At 43.8% G+C, this 20,610-nt stretch overlaps 2 protein-coding genes across 2 annotated transcripts; both read left to right on the top strand.

Annotated features, from left to right (window-relative positions):
* Positions 1-1,575: 1,575 nt before the first annotated feature.
* Positions 1,576-17,705, top strand: rwdd (RWD domain containing 4; the record flags this gene model as incomplete). Its single annotated transcript, XM_084043141.1, has 6 exons — positions 1,576-1,778; positions 4,041-4,121; positions 7,128-7,237; positions 10,008-10,158; positions 12,250-12,361; positions 17,638-17,705. Exons 1-6 carry the CDS (start codon positions 1,755-1,757, stop codon positions 17,703-17,705), a joined length of 546 nt encoding a protein of 181 aa, XP_083899267.1. The 5' UTR covers positions 1,576-1,754.
* Positions 13,939-16,396, top strand: LOC311035062 (mRNA export factor GLE1-like; the record flags this gene model as incomplete). Its single annotated transcript, XM_084043142.1, has 1 exon — positions 13,939-16,396. One exon carries the CDS (start codon positions 13,939-13,941, stop codon positions 16,381-16,383), a length of 2,445 nt encoding a protein of 814 aa, XP_083899268.1. The 3' UTR covers positions 16,384-16,396.
* Positions 17,706-20,610: the final 2,905 nt, after the last annotated feature.

The following is a 20,610-nucleotide window of genomic DNA, read 5'->3' as shown; positions in this document are numbered from 1 at the left end:
CAGGACGGATAGGACACTTACACAGACAGGACGGATAGGACACTTACATAGACAGGACGGATAGGACACTTATACAGACAGGAGGGATAGGACACTTATACAGACAGGACGGATAGGACACTTATACAGATAGAACATTCCCAACATTCCCAACAGCGGAGAGTTGTGCTCCGAGGAGCACCTTTTCTAGTTTTTTTTGTATTGTATTGTGATTTATGTGTTTTATACTTCTTACTTTTGTGGGTTTTGATCAATAATGGTTATCAGGTTGTTGTTTTTTGGTCATACTTCATTAGAAAACAGTTGTAGTTTTTAAACGTAGCCTCAATATTTGAAGAGCATTTAGAGCATTTTGTTTTCTTTTTAATCTTTAAATATTAAAGGAATACTACTTAAATGATATGTGATTTGCCTAATGATGTAAAATAAGCCAGGAACAAACTAAGTGGTGTGAAAAGATGGTGTGTGTGAAAGAGACAAGATTATGCCATAGAATTTAGTTTTTTTGTAGGTTTTTTTTATCCTCTTTAAATATTACTAACAAATAATTTAACCACTTTAAACCCCAGCATCGGTATTGTGGGGAAAGCTTATAGCTGAAAATAGCAGATCGACAAGCTCACAATACGATGCGTTGCGTCGCGTTGAGAGCTTGTCGATCGGCTATTTTCAGCAAAAGCTTTCCCCACAATAACAGAAAATACACTAGTATTGAGCCCTGAGGGACTCCAGTTACCCCTATGGGGTTTTTAAATAGTTTTTAAATAGTATTATTCCTCTATTTTGCCTATGATAAATAATCCAGGGTACTCCTACTGTGCTACTATACTCCGGTACAGTAGGTGGCGGTAAGTCAGCAGGTATGCGGTATCTAATATGGTTGCATCCGGCCGAAGCCAAGGAAGTGAACAGCGTTGCCATGTCTGCTTATTATAAGCGACTTAGGGCTTGTTTCTAAAGTGTTGTTGCTTATTTCTGGTTACTTAATGTTGTTTAAACCAGTGTTTCTCCAACATTTTCATGTCAAGGACCCCCTAAATTAATATGTATTGTCTACGGCCCCCCCCCCATATGAAAATATTTTGTGCCAGGGACCCCCCATACAAGATTTTTGTTAAAATGTAAAAAAAGAAAAGAAAAAAAGAATAGCAGATCTACAAGCTCACAACGTTTCGAGTAGTAATTGCTTCTTTTGGGCTTGTTTTCTCAAAATGGGGTCCGGGGACCCCCTAGGGCCAGGGGTCCTTAGGGGGGTACCAGGGGGTCTCCAGCAAAACTAGTTAATATGGCCTCGCAATCATTTTAACCACTTTAGCCATTATTTTATACTCGGGTATTCAAAAATAGCAGATCTACAAGCTCATAGTGCGGTGCCGCGCTATGAGCTTGTAGATCTGCTATTTTTGAAAAATCCCTTTTAAAAAAATCCCTTTTATACAGGGCGTCCGCAGCCAAACATTTTGGGGGTCCTTGACGTGAAAAGGTTTGAGAACCCATGTAACATACAGTAGACCTTTCTGTTTTGCTTATTTCTTTCGCGGAATCTGGCAACACTGTAAGAAGCGAACCAGTACGCATGCGTGGAACGGGCCATGGCATGGAGGCGCTCTCGGTGAATCATCTGCTTGTTTGTTAACGTTGATCCATTATGGTTTCATTAAGTTTAATTAAACGCCTTAATTAATTAACGTTTTTTAAGTCACAATGGCCGTTTAGACACACAAACACACAACTACGACTACACACAGGGACTCATGACGGCCAACGAGGACCAAGAGGTGAGCAAGAGAAACAAACTCACTAAAACCACACAAATAACAGCTTAGGAGAAGTAGACTGGGTCCGAGTCGCTTTGCAGGCTGCTGTATCCGGTCTGGGTGTAGTACCGGATACGGAAACATTTCTGGCATGTATGTGTGCGGGGCAAATGACCGGATACAGTAAGGCGGGCTCTAGACCGGATCACACTGGTTGACTCGCAATAGGAACCAGGCTTCCCACAGGGTGCTGCGGAAAGCCTGGTGAAGCAAGGTTTAAACAGCTAGAGATGTAGCTGAAAATAGCAGATCTACAAAGTCTTGAGAGCTTGTAGATCTACTATTTTCCTTTACCCCATGGTGGTGTCGTCATACCACCACCAGAGAATATAAAATCCTTGTTCTGGGGTAGTGGTTGTAAAGTAACTAAGTGCATTTACTCAAGTACTGTACATGAGTGCAACTCTTTAGGTTGCTTTTACTTTACTGGAGCATTAGGTTCTCAAAGTGGGGTACGGGGACCCCCAGGGTACTTGAGGCGGTTCCAGGGGCTCCCCAGCTAAATGATGGACAGGAACCAAATGGACCCTTATGGGTCTGTAACTCTGAGAGTGTACAAATGGAACCAAATGGACCCAAACGGGTCCATTTGGTTCCATTTGTACACTCTCAGAGTTAAATTAACATTGATTTTGTAATATAAATTCGGGTCCCAGAGGTATAAATGCCATTACATGGGGGTCCGTTGCCTAATACATGTCGAACTGGGGGTCCTTAACATTAAAATGGTTGAGAATCACTGCTAGAAAGCCGTATAAACCTTCTCTTATTGGGGTCCCTGGCTTATCTTTTCAAATGGGGGTCCGCAGTCAATTTGGGGGTCCCTGACATGAAAAAGTTTGAGAACCACTGTACTGGAGTATTACTATTTTCAATGTTCAGTACTTTTACTTCTACTCCACTACATCTCAGAGGCAAATATTGTACTTTTACTCCACTACAATTATTTGAAAACTTTAGTTACTAGTTTACTTTGTAGATTAAGATTATTATTACAAAACATACATTAACCACTTCAGCTCTGTATACATTTAGGACGTTTTAAAATAGCAGATCTACAAGCTCACAATGCGACACATTGTGAGCTTGTAGATCTGCTATTTTCATAAGATTTGTATAAATAAGAGTGTACCAAACGCGCTCTTTAACAGGTCAGTTTTATCAAGTATGGAGGGTTTAAATTGTACTTAAATTGTGTTGGCAGCTCAAACACATGTTAATTCATCCTATATTGTATGACGGAGGACAATTTCACGATAAATTACGTCTCTGCGATACGATTATTGTGAGCGTTTTATTATCACGATAAACGATAATAACGATTATCGTCCCGTATCCTTAGTCTAGAGCAGTGGTTCTCAAACTTTTTCATGTCAAGGACCCCCAAATTTATACGTATTTGGCCGTGGACCCCCATCTGAAAATGTTTTGTGCCAGGGACCCCCTCAGACGCAAAGATTTGAGTTAAAAATGTTCGCTTATATATTTAAAGATTTGCAAACAAATTCTAGATGTTTTGAATAGCCAAAGTATAAACATGGTTAATAGTGGTTAAAATGACTCTGACGCTATATTAATTAGTTTTGCTGGGGGACCCCCTGGCTGGTACCCCCACAAGGACCCATGGTGGGGGTCCCCGGACCCCACTTTGAGAACCAATGATCTAGAGCAGGGGACTTCAACGTTTTCAGGCCAAGGACCCCCTAGCCGAGAGAGAGATGAAGCAGGGACCCCCTACTCTATATTGTACAAAATTGTGTTTCAGATCAAACCTTTTTTTTCTTAACTTGGTCTGCACTTTTTTCCCCACCACACCTCTTTAGCCAAAAATAGCCGATCTACAAGCTCTCAACGCCTCGCCCGGCTCCCTTTTTCTAGGGTTCAAGTGGTTAATGTAAAAAAACAAAATCCTATCTCACAAAGATTTGGCGGACCCCCTGCAGTGACTCTGAGGACCCCCTAGGGGTCCCGGACCCCCTGTTGAAGATCCCTGGTCTAGAGTAGAGATTACCAAACAGTTTCTAGGCGTGTGTGTGTGTGTGTGTGTGTGTGTGTGTGTGTGTGTGTGTGTGTGTGTGTGTGTGTGTGTGTGTGTGTGTGTGTGTGTGTGTGTGTGTGTGTGTGTGTGTGTGTGTGTGTGTGTGTGTGTGTGTGTGTGTGTGTGTTTGTTTCACCAAACCATGTGTTCTTCTTGTAATCTTTGTGTCATATTATCCTCAACAGATGGAGCTGGAAGCTCTGCGTTCCATCTACGAGGGAGACGAGTGTTTCAAGGAGATCAGTCCTGTTTCCTTTCAGTTCAGGGTGAGATTTACACCTTTTTATTACACCTTCAAGGGTTGACACTAAGGCTGCGGTGATGCAACTTTGATGATGGAGAGGGCCACTATATTTCCACACTCACTCCAGAGGGCCACGTTGCATATACTGTATACTGTCGGACAGACACCTCTTATCTCCCTATTTGCTACTTTTTTTTCGTAAATTGATGCTGTACTTTGTCATTCTAGCATGTCACACAAAAGTAGAAAAAATAGCTGATCTACGAGCTCAAAACACGTCGCAGTGCGACGTGTTTTGAGCTTGTAGATCTGCTATTTTTGATATTTTGAAATTGGAATCCTGAATTCTATTTTAGTATTTCCTGAAAAGTAACATTTTTATTTAATTTCAAATGCATTTAGTTAAACTTATGTTAACTTTATGAACTTAAATACAAATACATTGGAAAAAGCCATTAAGCTACTAATATAGACTGAAGTAATTAAAGCGGGTCATGTTTGCATGTTTGGAATTTTAACAGCTGAAATATAACAATAATACATCACTATTCTGATGTTAACCTGCGGGCCGCATTGAGTGAAGGTGAGGGCCGCATGTGGCCCCCCGGCCGCCAGTTGCCCATGTATGCACTAAGGTCTCAGAGGCACTTGCCTGTCGGGCAAGTACAGGTCATGTTCCACTTGCCTAAAAGTCTTGCCCACAATCGTCCATTATGAAATGATAGGTAAAATTTGAGTTACCGTTCAATTTAACACTTTTTTTTTTACCTTCTGGGGCCGTGAGATTAAAACATGTCATACCTCAATTGTTATGCCAAATACCTACATAGCTGTGAATGTGACTATGGGTTCACATTTGTTATTTTATAGTTTTAAGTGTAGCAACAGTGAAAACGGCACATTATAGGTAAACAAACAGTGCTCTTATTTTACATTCCACAGACCAGAAGACAGAGAGCTCTGGCCACGTTCAGATGTTTTGACAGATATCTCGTGTTGTGTTTATAGACGGTTGTGTCCCCTCTCACACGAGCACTTGCCCGGTCGGGGCAACCCTTACAGCATACATGGGCAACTGGCGGCCTGGGGGCCACATGCGGCCCCCCACCTTCACTTAATGCGGCCCGCGGGTTAATATTGGAATACTACTGATATATTATAGAATTACTTCAGTCTATATTAGTAGCTTAATGACTAGTATTACAATTCTATTGTCTTTTTTTATGTCCAATGTATTTTTATTGAAGTTCATAAAGGTAACATAAGTAGACCTAAATGCATTTGAAATTAAATAAAAATGTTACTTCTCAGGATTCCAATTCAAAAACAGCAAAAAAAAAATATGGATATCAATTAAAACATAGCAAAAATAGCAGATCTACAAACGCAGAGCGACGCGTTTTGAGCTTGTAGATCGGCTATTTTTGCTACTTATGTGTGACATAGAATGGCCCGACAGTATGTGCAGTGTGGAAATATAGTGGCCTTCTCCATCATCAAAGTTGCATCACCCCTGCCTTACAGTGTCAACGTCTGACCTTTATTATAACATTCAGTGTTTAAAGGAGATCAGTCCCGTTTCCTTTCAGTTCAGGGTGAGGAGAACAATTACACCTTTATTATAACAATCATTGTGGATTTGTTTATGTCTAGGTGTTATCGTGCAACTCGTGTGCAGTTTAAAGGCATATTTACTATTTGCATGAACACATAGTACAGAGAAAAGTGGACTCCGGTCCACATAACCGAGTCCTGGAACACCTTGGTAATAGCATCCTCTGTAATAGCAGCACTGCAGAGTGGTGACGGTCACTTTGAAAGTCTGAATGAGCACAACTGCTCCTTGTAAAACGGTATTATTTGCTCTTTAGTGAATATCCAATAATATTTAATGAAGACGGTTGGCTTGCCCATTCAAGCGCACTTGCCCGTCGGGACACTTAACCCATTAAGACCTGAGATACGATTCTACAAATGTCTTCTAAATCCCAACAGTATTCTGAAAAAACTTATGTTTCTATATCAGTGGTGCTCAAACTTTTTCATGTCAAGGACCCCCAAAATGATATGTATTTGGCCGCCGACCCCCATCTCAAAATATTTTGTTCCAGGGACCCCCCCAGAAACAAAGATTTTAATTAAAAATGTTTGCTTTAAAAATATATATATTCAAAGATTTGCACACATTTTCACGATTTTTCAAAAATAGCAGATCTACAAGCTCCTAGCGCGGCACTTGGTGCCGCGCTAGGAGCTTGTAGATCTGCTATTTTTGAATAGCGAAAGTGTAAAATAATGCTTTTTAGCTCAAATCAAAAAGTGACACAGATTGCACCTAATGTATTACTGATGAATTGAGTACAATGGGCCACAATGGAAACGATCCCCCTGGGGCTTTTTGTTTCATCCCTTTTAGCGTAACCTTTGAGTGTACTACCTGTACTGTTAACACACCTGCTAATAAAGTATTCAATCAGCCAGGGGCGTGCAGAGGGATTTGGAGAGGCAGGGGCTGGAATTTCAAAAGGGCACCTGTTGCCGGCCGGCTCGAGGCTCGGCCCGGCCCGAACAGTTACCATACCTTTAGGCCCGAAAAAACAGAAAAGGCTTCATTGCGTACCTAATGTCCTCAAAGTCACGCATCCAACAAGCTTTGAACTGAGCCGATTGGACCTTTCGTTCCAGAGATAATGGCCAAAACGTCTTGAAAACGGCCACTTTCGCCGATTTTTGATCGCCGATTTTCGATTGAGTTTTGGCCATTGTCGCCCGTTTTTCTTTAATAACACGGGCCAACACTGCCATTTCCATTGGCCTTACCATTAGGGGCAGTTGAAATTTCTTTTTTGGGGGGAATATATACATTTTTTTTTTTCTAGTCTGAGAGAGCACTTTTTCTACCGACGGGTAAAAGGGCAGGGGCTCAAGCCCCCTTTCATGTCTATGTGTGCACGTGCCCGCAATCGGTCTCTCCACATTGCGTGGAGCAGCTGTTCTGAAGTGAACAATGTGGATTCTTTCATTGCAGATAGGAGAGCTGGAAGACTCCATGGCGTTCATGTTGGACGTGTCGTGGCCAGAGGCGTATCCTGAGTCTGCCCCTCAGATGTCCCTAGACGGCTTCTTTAACAACAGGATGTAAGTCTCATGTCCGCAGATCAGGGGTCTGCAATGTTTTTCAGGCCAAGGACGAAGGACCCCCCCTAGCTGAGAGAGAGAGAGAGAGAGAGATGAAGCAGGGACCCCCCTCTATGGTGTATAAAATTGTATTTCAGATTAAACTTTTTTTTTCTTTACTTGGTCTGCTCTTTTTCTTCTCTACACCAATACCTCTTTGCCAAAAATAGCCGATCTACAAGCTCACAACGCCTCGCGCTGCGAGGCGTTGTGAGCTTGTAGATCTGCTATTTTTGGCTAAAGTTCTCCTCAGAATAGGGATGCCAGTGGGTCAAGTGGTTAATGCAAAAAAAGAAAATCGTATCACACAAAGATTTGGGGATTTGCGCCCCTGTAGTAACTCTGAGGACCCCCTGCTGAAGACCCTTGTCCTAGATGCCTTCTTTAAAAACAGGATGTAAGTTGCCTCTCATAAGTAAGAGATGATGTTCAGTGAGCCCCGTTGGAAAATACACCCAACTCGGCTCCTGGACCTGTACTGTGCCTGGGAAATATATCAATATTATATTGATATTGTGATATGAGAATAGATTATATCGTCTTGGATTTTGGACATCGTAGCATCGTGACCCAAGTGTTGTCTTTTCCTGGTTTTAACCACTTAAGCCGATAACAATAGCCCATCTACAAGCTATTGCGATGCAACCCATTGTGAGCTTTTAGATCGTCGCAATATCGAGATTGAGGTATTTGATCAAATACAGTGATATTTGGTTTTGTATTCTGTACTGTGAAGCAGGATCTGGGTAACTTGAGGTTCAACCCTGACTGAGCTTGTAGATCGGCTATTATTGCAACTTTTGTGTGACACTGTAGTTGAAGTGTAACAATTTTTATTAGTCTATTAGAGCAGTGGTTTTCAACCTTTTTCATGCCAAGGACCCCTAAATTGATATACATTTGGCCACGGACCCCCATCTGAAAATGTTGTGTTCCAGGGACGCCCAGAAGCAAAGACTTGAGTTCAAAATGTTCGCTTTAAAAATATATATATGTTCAATGATATGCACACATTTTCAAGATTCTTCAAAAATAGCAGATCTACAAGCTCATAACGTGGCACGGAATGCCACGCTATGAGCTTGTATATCTGCTATTTTTGAATAGCCAAAGCTAAGTGATTAAAATGATTGTGACGCTATGTTAACTCATTTTGCTGGGGACCCCCTGGTACCCCTCCCAAGGACCACTGGTGGTCCCCGGACCACTGGTTGAGAACCACTCTATTAGAGGATATTAGAGTCTCATCATAGGGAGTGAGTTATCTGTGTCAGCCTTTGAGCTCTAAAATAATAAGACGAAAATTGTCATACATGCCAGCTTGCGACACATTGATTTAATAGATTACACACATGTAATTACATTGAAATGAATGATGAGGCAATGATATTACAACACAGAAGAGCCCGTGTTGCTTGAAACATTGGATTAAATCAAATCCTGTAATCTGATCTCTTGGATCCAGCACCTATTGTATTGGACATTGGGATGTGCTTTTTTTAAATTGTTTTTTAATGCACACACAGTGATTATTAGTATATATGATTTAGACCTGTTTTGACCTTGCATGCACTGTTATACTTTATGACTGGGAATACTAATGCAGCGTAGTACCTTTAACACATTGATTGGCAAGATCGAATTAATGCGTTCTTTCAAATCCATCGCTTGATTGCCCTAGATCGAATATATGCTTTCTTTCATTTTTGGGGGGAAAATTCCACAAGGGGCGACCCAACACAGCTTTGGAATGATCAATCGTCTCTCAGAGAAGAAAAATGTGGATGTGACATCATTCCAAAAAACGTCACTTCCTTCCGCCCCAATGATGGGATTTTCAGAAAAACTGTTTATTTTTTTCCCATTGAAAACCACCCGTTTTCAGCGGACCAAAGCTCCAAAATGGCAGATCGTGGTTGGAAACTTGTCGTTCCCATGGATACACAGATCCTTCCGCGTAATCACAGGAACCTTTTTTTCGTGTTTTTTTTTTTTTTACACAATGTCGGTTCCACGGAGTTTCAAATATCATCTGATTTAGGTAATTATACGCCGGCACGGGGATAGAAAACTATGTTTAATATCTTGGCAATCAATGTGTTTTAATGCATTCAATACCTTTCATATTAGAGGTATTAAAAAGGTCTTAAAAGTCCTTGAATTGTCACTTCAGAAATGTGCAGATACCCTGTTAAACTGTATGTTGGTCTGTTTACTGTTGAGTGAGAAAAATATATTGTACATTAACCCATTAAGACCTGGAACTGTGTCATTTTTAGATTTGAGCTAAAAAGCATTATTTTACACTTCGGGCTATTCAAAAATAGCAGATATACAAGCTCGTAGCGCGGCAACGAGCTTGTAGATCTGCTATTTTTGAAAAATCGTGAAAATGTGTGCAAATCATTGAATATATATTGTTTTAAAGCGAACATTTTTAGCTCAAATCTTTGCTTCTGGGGGGTCCCTGGAACAACATATTTTGAGATGGGGGTCCGCGGCGAAATTCAGATCATTTTGGGGGTCCTTGATATGAAAAAGATTGAGCACCACTGATATAGAAACATAAGTTTTTGAGAAAACCGTTGCGATTTAGAAGACATTTTGCAGAATCCGAACCTCAGGCCTCAATGGGTTAAAAGTCCTTGAATTGTCACTTCAAAAATGTGCAGTGAGAAAAATATATTGTACATTAAGCTAATCGTGTGCGTGTGCGTGTTCGTTCCCTCAGAAACCCGGAGACCAAGCAGCTGATCCTGTCCAAGCTGGAGGAGCAGGTGGAGAGCAACCTGGGCACTGCCATGATGTACACCCTGTTTGAGTGGGCTAAAGACAACCAGCAAGACCTGATGGAGAACCACCAGCCTGTCAGCACCGCCGTGGTACGTGTGGTACCAGTGTTCATTTTGTCGACTGAAACCATGACGAAAAATGCTCGTCGACTACCTTTTTTTCACTGACGAAAACTAAATACAAACTAAGCTTTGATGACTAAAACTAAGACTAAATATATTGACAATTTTGTCAACAAATAAAAACTAGACTAAAATGTTAGTGAGGGAATTCATTTTATATTTGGTTGCACTCGGGTGTTGCGCTCTGAAAATAGCAGATCTACAAGCTCACAACGCGTCGCGCTGCGACGCGTTGTGAGCTTGTAGATCGGCTATTTTCAGCGTGCAACCAAGTGTAAAATCAGCCATTACGACGCCATCAAGGCACCGCCAAAAATACATTTTAGTCGACTAAATCAACAGTAGATTTAGTCGACTAAAACTAAAATATGACTAAAACTAAATGGTATTTTATTCAAAAGACTATGACTAAATCTAAATCAAAATGTGCTGACAAAATCAACACTGGTACGTACTGTATGTATGTATGATGTAGACTAGTGATGCGCGGCTCAACAACATATAACAACATATTTTGAGATGGGGGTCCTTGGCCAAATACATATCATCTTGGGGGTCCTTGGCATGAAAAAGTTTGAGCACCACTGATATAGAAACATAGGTTTTTCAGAATACTGTTGGGATTTAGAGGACATTTTGTAGAAACGTCAACTGTCAAATAATATAAGAAAGAGGCAAAACCTGTGAAAATAGACGATCTACAAGCTCACGACGCTGCGAGGCGTTGTGAGCTTGTAGATCGGCTATTCGCACAATATCTATTTGTGTTCCTTCCAAGTGCTTGTCAGGGTGGGGGGGTCCCCAGTTCAAATATGAATATTTTTGGGGGGTCCGCGGCCTGAATAGGTTGAGATCCACTGCACTATAGAACCAACCAGCCTGTCAGCATTGCTGGTGTCAGTGGCAGCATCCTCTTAAAGGAGAGTTCAAGTCATTTTAGGTATTTGCTTTGATGTGTCGCTAATCACTCACCAACATACCAGGGGCAGTTGACTTTTTTCATAGAAGCCCCTGTTGTCCATTGTGGAGACCCCTTCCACTGGCATAATGGAGTAATGCGGATAAACAAAAATCGCCTATTTTAGCAGGATTAGTGGGAAAGAAACTAATTTTGGAGGTGCTAAAATAGGCGATTTTCATTTATCCACATTTCTCCATTATGCCAGTGGAAGGGGGGCTTCTATGAAAAAAGTGGACTGCCCCTGGTATGTTGGTGAGTGATTAGCGACACATCATAGCAAATACCTAAAATGACTGGAACTTTCCTTTAACGCTTTAACTGCCATAGTGTATACATTAAAAAACTCATCCTCTGCCAGCGATTTTCTTATTTTTTCAAGTAGTCACAGAATATCTATCTCCAGTATGATCGATCCCCTGATGGTTGCTAATCACGGAGGGTTTCAAATGTCTTCTAAATCCTAACAGTCGTTTTTGAAAAAAAAAAAATGTGGTTCTCAAACGTTTTCCATGTCAAGGACCCCCAAAATGTGTTTGTCCACGGACCCCACCCCCATCTCTCTCTCTCTCTCTCTCTCTCTCTCTCTATCTCTCTCTCTATCTATCTATCTATCTATCTATCTATCTATCTATCTATCTATCTGTCTCGGTTCGGTACGCGCTACGAACCGAACGATATAATATACTTTTTCCCCAGACAACTTCGGTTCGCTTCGCGCGCGCGCAATGGTCACACATGCACATGCACATCACTCATGCGCGCTGCGTGCATGTGCTTTTCTATCGAAAATATTGAATTGAACCGAACCGTGCATTTTGTGAACCGTTGCAGGCTTAATATATATATATACTCATTTTTTTTCAAAGATTTGCACACAAGTTTTTATTCAAAAATAGCAGATCTACAAGCTCATAGCGCGGCACTCGGTGCCGCGCTATGAGCTTGTAGATCTGCTATTTTTTGAATAGCCAAAGAAATCAAAACATGTCGTGGGATTCTGCATGCGTAAAGGAGGGTGAGGCAAAAAATGTGTTAATATTATTTTCAAATGCTTTGCGTGGGCGTTGCTGATTGCTGACTGACTGTGGTGTTCACAGACATCCATCTCTGACAACAACAACCTGAGCAGTAACGCCCCGGCGGGCAAGAAGAAGGAGAAGAAAGAACAGCTGTCCAAATCACAGAAGAGAAGGATCACCAGCAGAACAGGTGAATGAATACACTATAAAAGCCCCTGTTTAAAGCTAGTGTCAGTGATTTATTTAGAAAAAAATGTAATTTTTAACGTTTCTTTGTAAAAAAGAATTGATATAGGGGCATGCTGATATAACTATTAACACATTGAGTGCCAAAAACGGTCCGGACGTTTTTGAGAAGCTATGCGTTATGTGCCATAAACGGTCCGGACCGTTTTTGGCACATTTTTAAAAAATATATTTTTCCCACTTGGGGAACGAAACTTTGGGATCATCAAAGGAGTCTCTAAGAAGGAGAGGCCGGATGTGAATCCATGTCAACAATGCTTCGTCGTCGTCCTCTCAATGTTAACTCCTTGACTAAAAGCTTAATATCTCCTATTTCTTTTTAACGTGGTGGAAATGAGCCGTTCCGATCGAAAACAGGCGTTAGTCGGGACCCTCCGCCGTCTCGCACGCAGGCTTTGTTTACATGCGCGTCCTCGTCGGGGCTTCTACAGCACGAAACATATCAACGTAAGTGGACGGAAGATATGCTGGCACTAGATGTACCCTATTTTAATAAACCTCTGGCACACAATGTGTTAATATGGCCAAAATATCATATCACAATTTATTTTATGCAAACTCACGCTCTACGATCGTATCACAATTGATTTTTCATGTTGGTTTTTCAGCATAATGGAAGACGTCGATTAGGCAATTTTAATATAGCATTTTACAGCTCTATATTGTGCTAGTAATCATTGCTATAGAGTGTTTGTTCAGTAACAGAACAAACACTCCATAGTAATTATTAATATATAATATAATATCACAATATAGAGCTATCTATATATACAATTTGAATCCTGCGCCATGTCGGTTGTCAGTATGTACGAACGTTGTATGTGGCCAGTGTGACGTAATCTGACATCACGTCAGTGTGACGTAATCTGACATCACGATGAGACGGTATATGACATCACATCCTACCTATAAATTCTAGGATGCCGTCAGATCGCACCAGTTCGACGGCTTCCATAGTGGGTTTTGGTCATTGGAGAGGTGATGCACGTCACCTCTTTCTGAAGTGGGTACTTTCAAAGCCTGCCGTGGATTTAGGAGAGCACAAAACTCTCTCTCACACTGTGAGGTGCCTGTAAGGTGGCACTGCAAAGTGAACGACGCGTCACGCTAGACATACGCGGCCCGAACTTCTAGTTTAACAACAATTTTCAATCTAATTCCCATTGTGAGTAGCTCAGTAATGTTGACGTTTGACATCATTGCGTCATGATGATGTCATATGTGTTGTTTCACGTCATTGATGATGTAATGACACGTCTGATGTCAACGTTTTGTGACGTCAGCATGTCGTAGAGAAAGACAAGAACACAGTTCATATCCACACTACATTATTATTCTCCTCACCTCAGAGTAACAGGAATCAGGTTCCATACTATTTTTGTTTTGAAAATGTACAAATGTATCAGGGTCCATTTGGTTGGTTTGGTTACATCTGTAACACTATCAAGAGTTACAAATGGACACAGTAATTAATGATCTGTTATTGGTACATTAAATAGTGGGACCGTTGTTAATGTACCAATGTATCAAAAGCCAGCACAGGATGACGATTTCCCTAAGGACGAGTTTTCTTCATCCGCTGCAAGTCTTCTGTGGAAAACGTTAGAGGCCTTGAGAATCTCCTCAAAAGGAAAATATTACACGCGCTGGGCCGAGAGGGGCGAGGATATTTTCGCCCGTCAGACCCCCCCTGCACCCGCCATTTTTCTGCCGCCTCCCGGAGCGTCGCCAACGGCGGGGTGCCTCCGTGTCCGCGCAGAGAAGCGCCTCGCCGAGCTCAATCCGAGGCGGGAAACGCGAACGTTGGACGCCTTGAAAGACTCGTCAAAAGGACGACTTCAGTACGACGCAGACTGGCTGCAAAGGGGCGAGGATGTTTTAGCCGGTTACAACGAGGCTCCCGGTTTGTTCCCCCTCTCCCGGCTCATCTTGAACAGACTCGGCCCCCGATCTCACCAGAAGAAGGCCTGCTCTCTCAGATCCCTCTCCCGCGACTCGATCCGCCGTGAGGAGATCCCATCTCTATTCTCATTGAGCTCATTACCCTCTACCGCCCCTCAAAACGATGGTCTTTCAACGCCACCTGTGACCCCTTACGCCAAGACTGACACTGAACGCCATGACGATGATGGCGGGGGGAATGGTCCAGGAGAGGGTCTCGGTCCTGTCCGGCAGAGAAATGCCGTTTCCCTGCTGTCTCCCAGAGCGACACGAACGGCGGGCTGCCTCCGCATCTGCGAAGAGAAGCGGCGGGCCGGCGCCCGTGACGAGCTTAACCGGAGGCAGGAAACGCAGCAGCGACTGTCGGCCTCGGAGGCAGACCGCGCGTCGGAGCAGCTCGAACGCTTCGAGGAACTGCTGGAGCTGAAACGGCGACGGGAGCGTCAGAGCGCGACGGACGCGAGGGACGGCGAGGCGAAAGAGAGCGCCGGGCGCCACGAGAAGCTGAAAGAAGAGCAAAGTCGAAGAATGACGGTCCTTCACCAGCGCCTGAAGGAAGCGGAGCAGCAGCGGCGGCTGCGGGAGGAGGCCGAGACGGAGAGGCGGAGGCAGGCGGACGAGGAGGGCGGAGAGAGGCTGCGGAAACTCAACGCCGTCCAGGAGGAGATCCTGCGACTCAACCGGCTCATAGAACCAAAGACGAGCCCCGGCTCCGCCGTCGCCCCCGACATCCTGTCCTACGTCGCCCGTGGCGAGCAGCTCTGCTCCCAGGTATCCGAGGTAGTGAGTGCGACTAACGCCGGCAGGTTCCCTTCCGAGAAGGACGTGACGACGGCGAAATTGGCCCTGCAAGAGATGAGGGCCTTCGTCAAGATGATGCAGGAGGCCGCCGAAACCCAGGAGACGAAGAGGAAGAAGGAGAAGGAGGAGGCACGGCAGAAGCAGGAGGAGGAGGAGCAGAAGAGGAATAAAGCGTCCGTTTCAGCCCGAGAGGAAGAAGCACGGGGGAAAGCTCTACAGACCCGGGCTGAAGACGGCACTCTGAGGTGGTACCAGGAGCTGCAGGACAACGCCGCTCGGTGCGCGCGGTCCTTCGAGGACCTGAGCGACCCCAAGGACGTCCGCACGAAGACGCTGAAAAGGGAGCTTCAGAAGGCGGCCACCGTCCCGGTCAGTCAGATCTCCTGCATCTCGGGCTCGCTGCTCCGAGAGATCTACGGCAAGATAGACAAGCTGCTGCGCGGAGGGACCGTGGTGTCGTCGTCGACCGGGGCGTCTTTCTCCGCCTCTCAGCACCCCAACGGACCGGAGTACGTCGCCTACACGCTGGCGGAGAAGTTTGTGCGACAAGGGGAAATGGAGGTGGCGTCGCACCACGAGGCCGCCTTCCCCATCGCCGCCGTGGCCTCGGGGCTCTGGGAGGCGCACCCCAAGGTGGGCGAGCTCATCCTCGCTCACCTGCACAGGAAGTGCCCGTACGCCGTGCCCCGCTACCCTCCTCCCACGACGGCGGACGGGACTTCCGTCGAGGAACACCGGAGGCTCCTGGGCTACAGCGTGGACAGCTCTGGCGTCGTGGAGGGCCAGGACGCCTTCCTGAAGAGGATGTCCGGGATGATGCGCCTGTACGCCGCCATCATGCAGCAGAGGTGGCCCCACGGCGGCCCCGCCGCCGTCGTCGCGCGCGACACGCCTCCCCCTCACCCGCACGGCCTGAACCACGCCTGGCGCTGGCTGGCTCAGACGCTCAACGCCGAGCCCCTGGCCGACGTCACGGCCACGCTGCTGTTCGACTTCCTGGAGGTGTGCGGCCACGCCCTGGCCAAGCAGTACCAGGGGCAGTTCTGGAAGCTCCTGCTGCTCGTCAAGGAGGAGTACCTGCCCAGGATCGAGGCCGTGACCGGCGGCGCGGCGGGGCAGATGGGCGCGGTCGTCAGGCTCAGGGAGTTCCTGGAGACGTCGTTCAGGAGCAAGCGGATGGTTCTGCCCAAAGGCCAGCTCAGCGCCGCTTTCTGGAAGTCCTGATTAGGGCTGCAACGATGGGATTCTTTTCTCGGAGATTATGCTATCCTTAAATGTCAAGAAAACAGTTTTAATGTGTATCTCTATTATGTAACAGGTCTGTTACTGATTCTTTTGAGGTATGAAAAGTAATTATTTTGTGGAAATGAGTTACATAACATATTTGGGCATTATTTTAAACAATATGATTACAATTTTAAATGTGAAAGACAGGTAAAGCATATGCAGATCAATCTCAGAAGATTGAATATCTAATCTAAAGTTTTTTAGATATATATTATTTTATTTGCTTCCGTAATATAATTAAAAAAGTGAAACTTTCATATATTCTAGATTAATTGTTAAAGTGAAATATTTAAAACCTCTTTTTTTTTGTTTTAATCTTGATGATTATGACACAGCTCATGGAAATGTAAAATCCATATCTCAAAATATTGGAATATTCCATAAGACCACACAAAAAAAAGCATTTATAATATAGAAATGTCGACCATCTGAAAAGTTTGTCAATTCATGCACTCAATACTTGGTCTGAGCTACTTTTCAACACATGACTTCATCAATGGGACATGGAGGTATGGAGGTGATCAGCCTGTGGTACTGCTGAGGTGTTATGGAAGCCTTTGGGAGTTTGCTTTGATAGCAGCCTTAACACATCCATCCAGGAACACATCTGTGACATTTTAGATTTATTTGGCTATTCAAAAATAGCAGAGCGCTATGAGCTTGTAGATCTGCTATCGTTGAAGAATCTTGAAACTTTGTGCAAATCTTTGAATATATATATATATATATATATGTATCTATACTCGCGGCGGCTCCAGTAGGACAGTGGTTCTCAAACTTTTTCATGCCAAGGACCCCCAAAATGATATGTATTTGGCCGTGGACCCCCAGCTCAAATATTTAGTTCCAGGGACCCCCAGAAGCAAAGATTTGAGTTTAAAATGTTTGCATAAAAAATATATATATATATTTAAAAATGTGCACATAATTTCACGATTTAAAAAAAATAGCAGATCTACAAGCTCATAGCGCGGCACTCGGTGCCGCGCTATGAGCTTGTATATCTGCTATTTTTTAATAGCCAAAGTATAAAAGGTTAAAATGATTGATTTACCACTTAAGCGTATACTTTGTTACACAAGGGTGGAATGCAATTTTTTTGGGTGAATATAAACCGATCTACAAGCTCACAATGTGCTGTCAAATGCTGTTTTAACTATTGTTAAAACATATCTTCTCTTCTCTCATCAGATAACAAAGGGGAGCTGCCGAGAGGCTGGGACTGGGTCGACGTCGTCAAAGTACGTGTCTTCTTCTGATTGTTGTTCCTCCAGCTCCTGCATTTCCCTTTTCCCCACAAGGTGGCAGACATCTAACTCATTTCAAGAAGTGCATTGAATGTTCTGATTAACGTTTATTTCTCCCCCCCCCCCCCTTCTCTCAATGATCAACAACGATTCATGACTGTCCAGCATGTAAGTCCATCAACTTTATTGAATTTTCTGAGTCATTTAAATGAGTACGATAACACGAATCAAGAAGCTTTCATTTGTCACTTAACTTATAGAATTACAAGCAGTGAAACGTGGATGAGATTAACATGATTTACTTGAGTAAAAGTACAAAAGTATTGGTATCAAAATGTACTTAAAGGTAGGGTAAGTCAGTGATTTTCTTTGGTTAAAATAAGTGTTAAATAGCTCTATATTCTGATAGTACTCATTGCTATAGAGTGTGTGTTGAGTAAAAGGAGTCTCCTTGTCTCTCCAGCTCTTTATTAAACAGAAAATGCATTTTCGTTTCAGTTTCATTTCCAATTTAATCCAATCAGGATAGAGAACTCAATCAGGATACAGATTAAACAAGTGAAATTGGAAGTGATGACACTAATAAATGAGCAGACAAAATTGGAACTGGACCACTATAAAAATGAAGCTTAAAAATGGGTGAGGGGGGCACGGTGGCGCAGTCGGTAGCGCTGTCGCCTCACAGCTAGAAGGTCCTGGGTTCAATTCCCGCCGGGGACGTTGTGGGCGGTGGGGGCGTGTCTCCTCCTCCGCGTCATCAGCGCCCATACCCTAGGCAGGGTTGGCGAAAGGGCCCACTCTGTGTGGAGTTTGCATGTTCTCCCCGTGTCTCTCAGGGTAGTTGATACCCTCACGAAAACATGTAGTAATCCTGGTCACTAAACTCCTCCCCCATGACAGTCGGGGCGCCTGATGGAGGGGAAGGGAACTGGTTGGAATAACGTGTTCCTTCCACTCGCTACGTCCAACCAGGGAAACTCTCCCCTGTCAGGTGACAAGAAGGTCAGTTGGCTCTCATGCATTGAAGGAGGCATGAGCTCGACCCTGGCCTCCCTAGGCTGGTGAGGGGAGTGTAGTGCCCAGGATCACTTAGAAAATTGGCACCGGGTGAAAAATAAGGGTTACAAAATCATGGGATAAAAAATATTTAAAAAATGGGTACTTTCTCCTGATTGGCTGAGATTTTGACACCTACCGGAAAATGTATTTTCTGTTTATTAAAGAGCTGGAGAGACATGGAGACTCCTGTTACTGAACAAACACTCTATAGCAATGATTACTCTCAGAATATAGTGCTTTGACCTTTTAACAAAATACTTTTTGTTTTAACCCAAAAATATCACTTACCCTACCTTTAAAATACCAAAAGCAGAAAGTAGTCATTATGCTGGATGTCCCATTTCACAAGTTTTCAAATGTATAAAATGTATTAAAAGAAAATCTTTTGAAAATAGCAGATCTACAAGCTCACAATGTGTCGCATCGCGACACATTGTGAGCTTGTACATCGGCTATTTTCAAATTGCCAAATGATAATGAAAAAAATAAGTAAGAAAATATACAATAAAATGTGCACTAATGCTACAATCCTGGATGTAATGCCCTCAGCAGGGCTCTTGTTTCCCCACGACTGTATAGAGGTCCTGGTTTAACTCTCTTCTCCGCCTCTGCCATTTCAGCTGAGCAAAACGGGAGGAAAAGACGACACTTAAGGCGAAGAAGAAGAAGAAGTGCGGAGGTGCAGTTTTATCTGGTGTTGCCGTTTCCCAGAGGACACGACGGTGAAACCCCCCCTGCCCCCCCATGAACTCACCATGGCCAGACAGACCCCCCACCACTCCACTCCCGCGGTCCTCTTAGGCCAACGTTTCTCAACCTGTGGCTCACGCCTCACAAGAGACGGTCACACACTCACATCGGGGGTTTCAGGTGGTCCCCCCACACCCCAGCTAAATTATTGATAGTTAAAAGAACCAAATGGACCCTTAAAGAGTCTGTAACTTACGGGTCCGTTTGGTTCCGTTTGTACGCTCTCCGAGTTAAATGAAGTCTTTTTATACGATGTGGTCCCAGAGATTTAAAAAATAAATCGTATCAAATGGAGGGTCCGTAGCCTAGCGCATTTCAAACAGGCGGTCTTTGAATACATAAATAAGAGGTTGAGAATCGCTGATCTAGAGGTTCTACATTATCAAACCTCACCTCACTTAAGATGGGCGCCTCCATGGCTCGGGTGATGAATTGAACACACAACACGACGGTTCTTCTACAAAGAATTTCCAACACAGTCCTCTCTTCTGGACCATTGGGTGCCATTGTGTGTGATTGATGTTGCTTGTGGCCACAGACACACAATTAACAGTAGATTACAATTAATTAAAAATAAATAACCTACTGTATTGTGGACACATGTTTTTGCTTTCGACCTGTGAATCAATCTGCCACGCTTGGCTAGAAAAAAAGAAAGAAAGAAAGATAAAAACGTGCGGAAATGGAGTAATGTTGTCTTTAGTGTTGGTGATTATGCATGTGGGTTTTTCAGGGTACACAGAGTAAAAGGTGCTTTTTCACACCTGGAGATGCCGGGGTCGCACTGCGCTCCTCTGTGTGAAGAGACTTGTATCTTCTACGCTTTGCATAGAAAAAAAGGTAAACGTGATTCAACACTTGACATGGGTGGGCACGTGTGTGAGGTGAGCACCAACGCGACAGTTTCACAGGAGAGCGCCCGCTTGTCGATAACGCCTGTCAAGATCGCCCCCCGCACCTCCATACCTGAACGCTCACCTCTCATTGAAAATGAATGACGACTAAATGTGTCATTCGCTCCCTGTCGAAAATCCCTTAAACATCACCCATTTTATTTTTTTCAACTATCTTCATATAATTGGTCCTCACTAATAATAGGATAAGTTCA

The sequence above is a fragment of the Gymnoscopelus microlampas genome (assembly GCF_963454915.1).
Source record: "Gymnoscopelus microlampas genome assembly, chromosome: 19".
Lineage (NCBI taxonomy): Eukaryota > Metazoa > Chordata > Actinopteri > Myctophiformes > Myctophidae > Gymnoscopelus > Gymnoscopelus microlampas.
The sequence above is the reverse complement of the archived record's forward strand: the minus strand, read 5'-3'. Positions and strand labels throughout refer to the sequence as shown.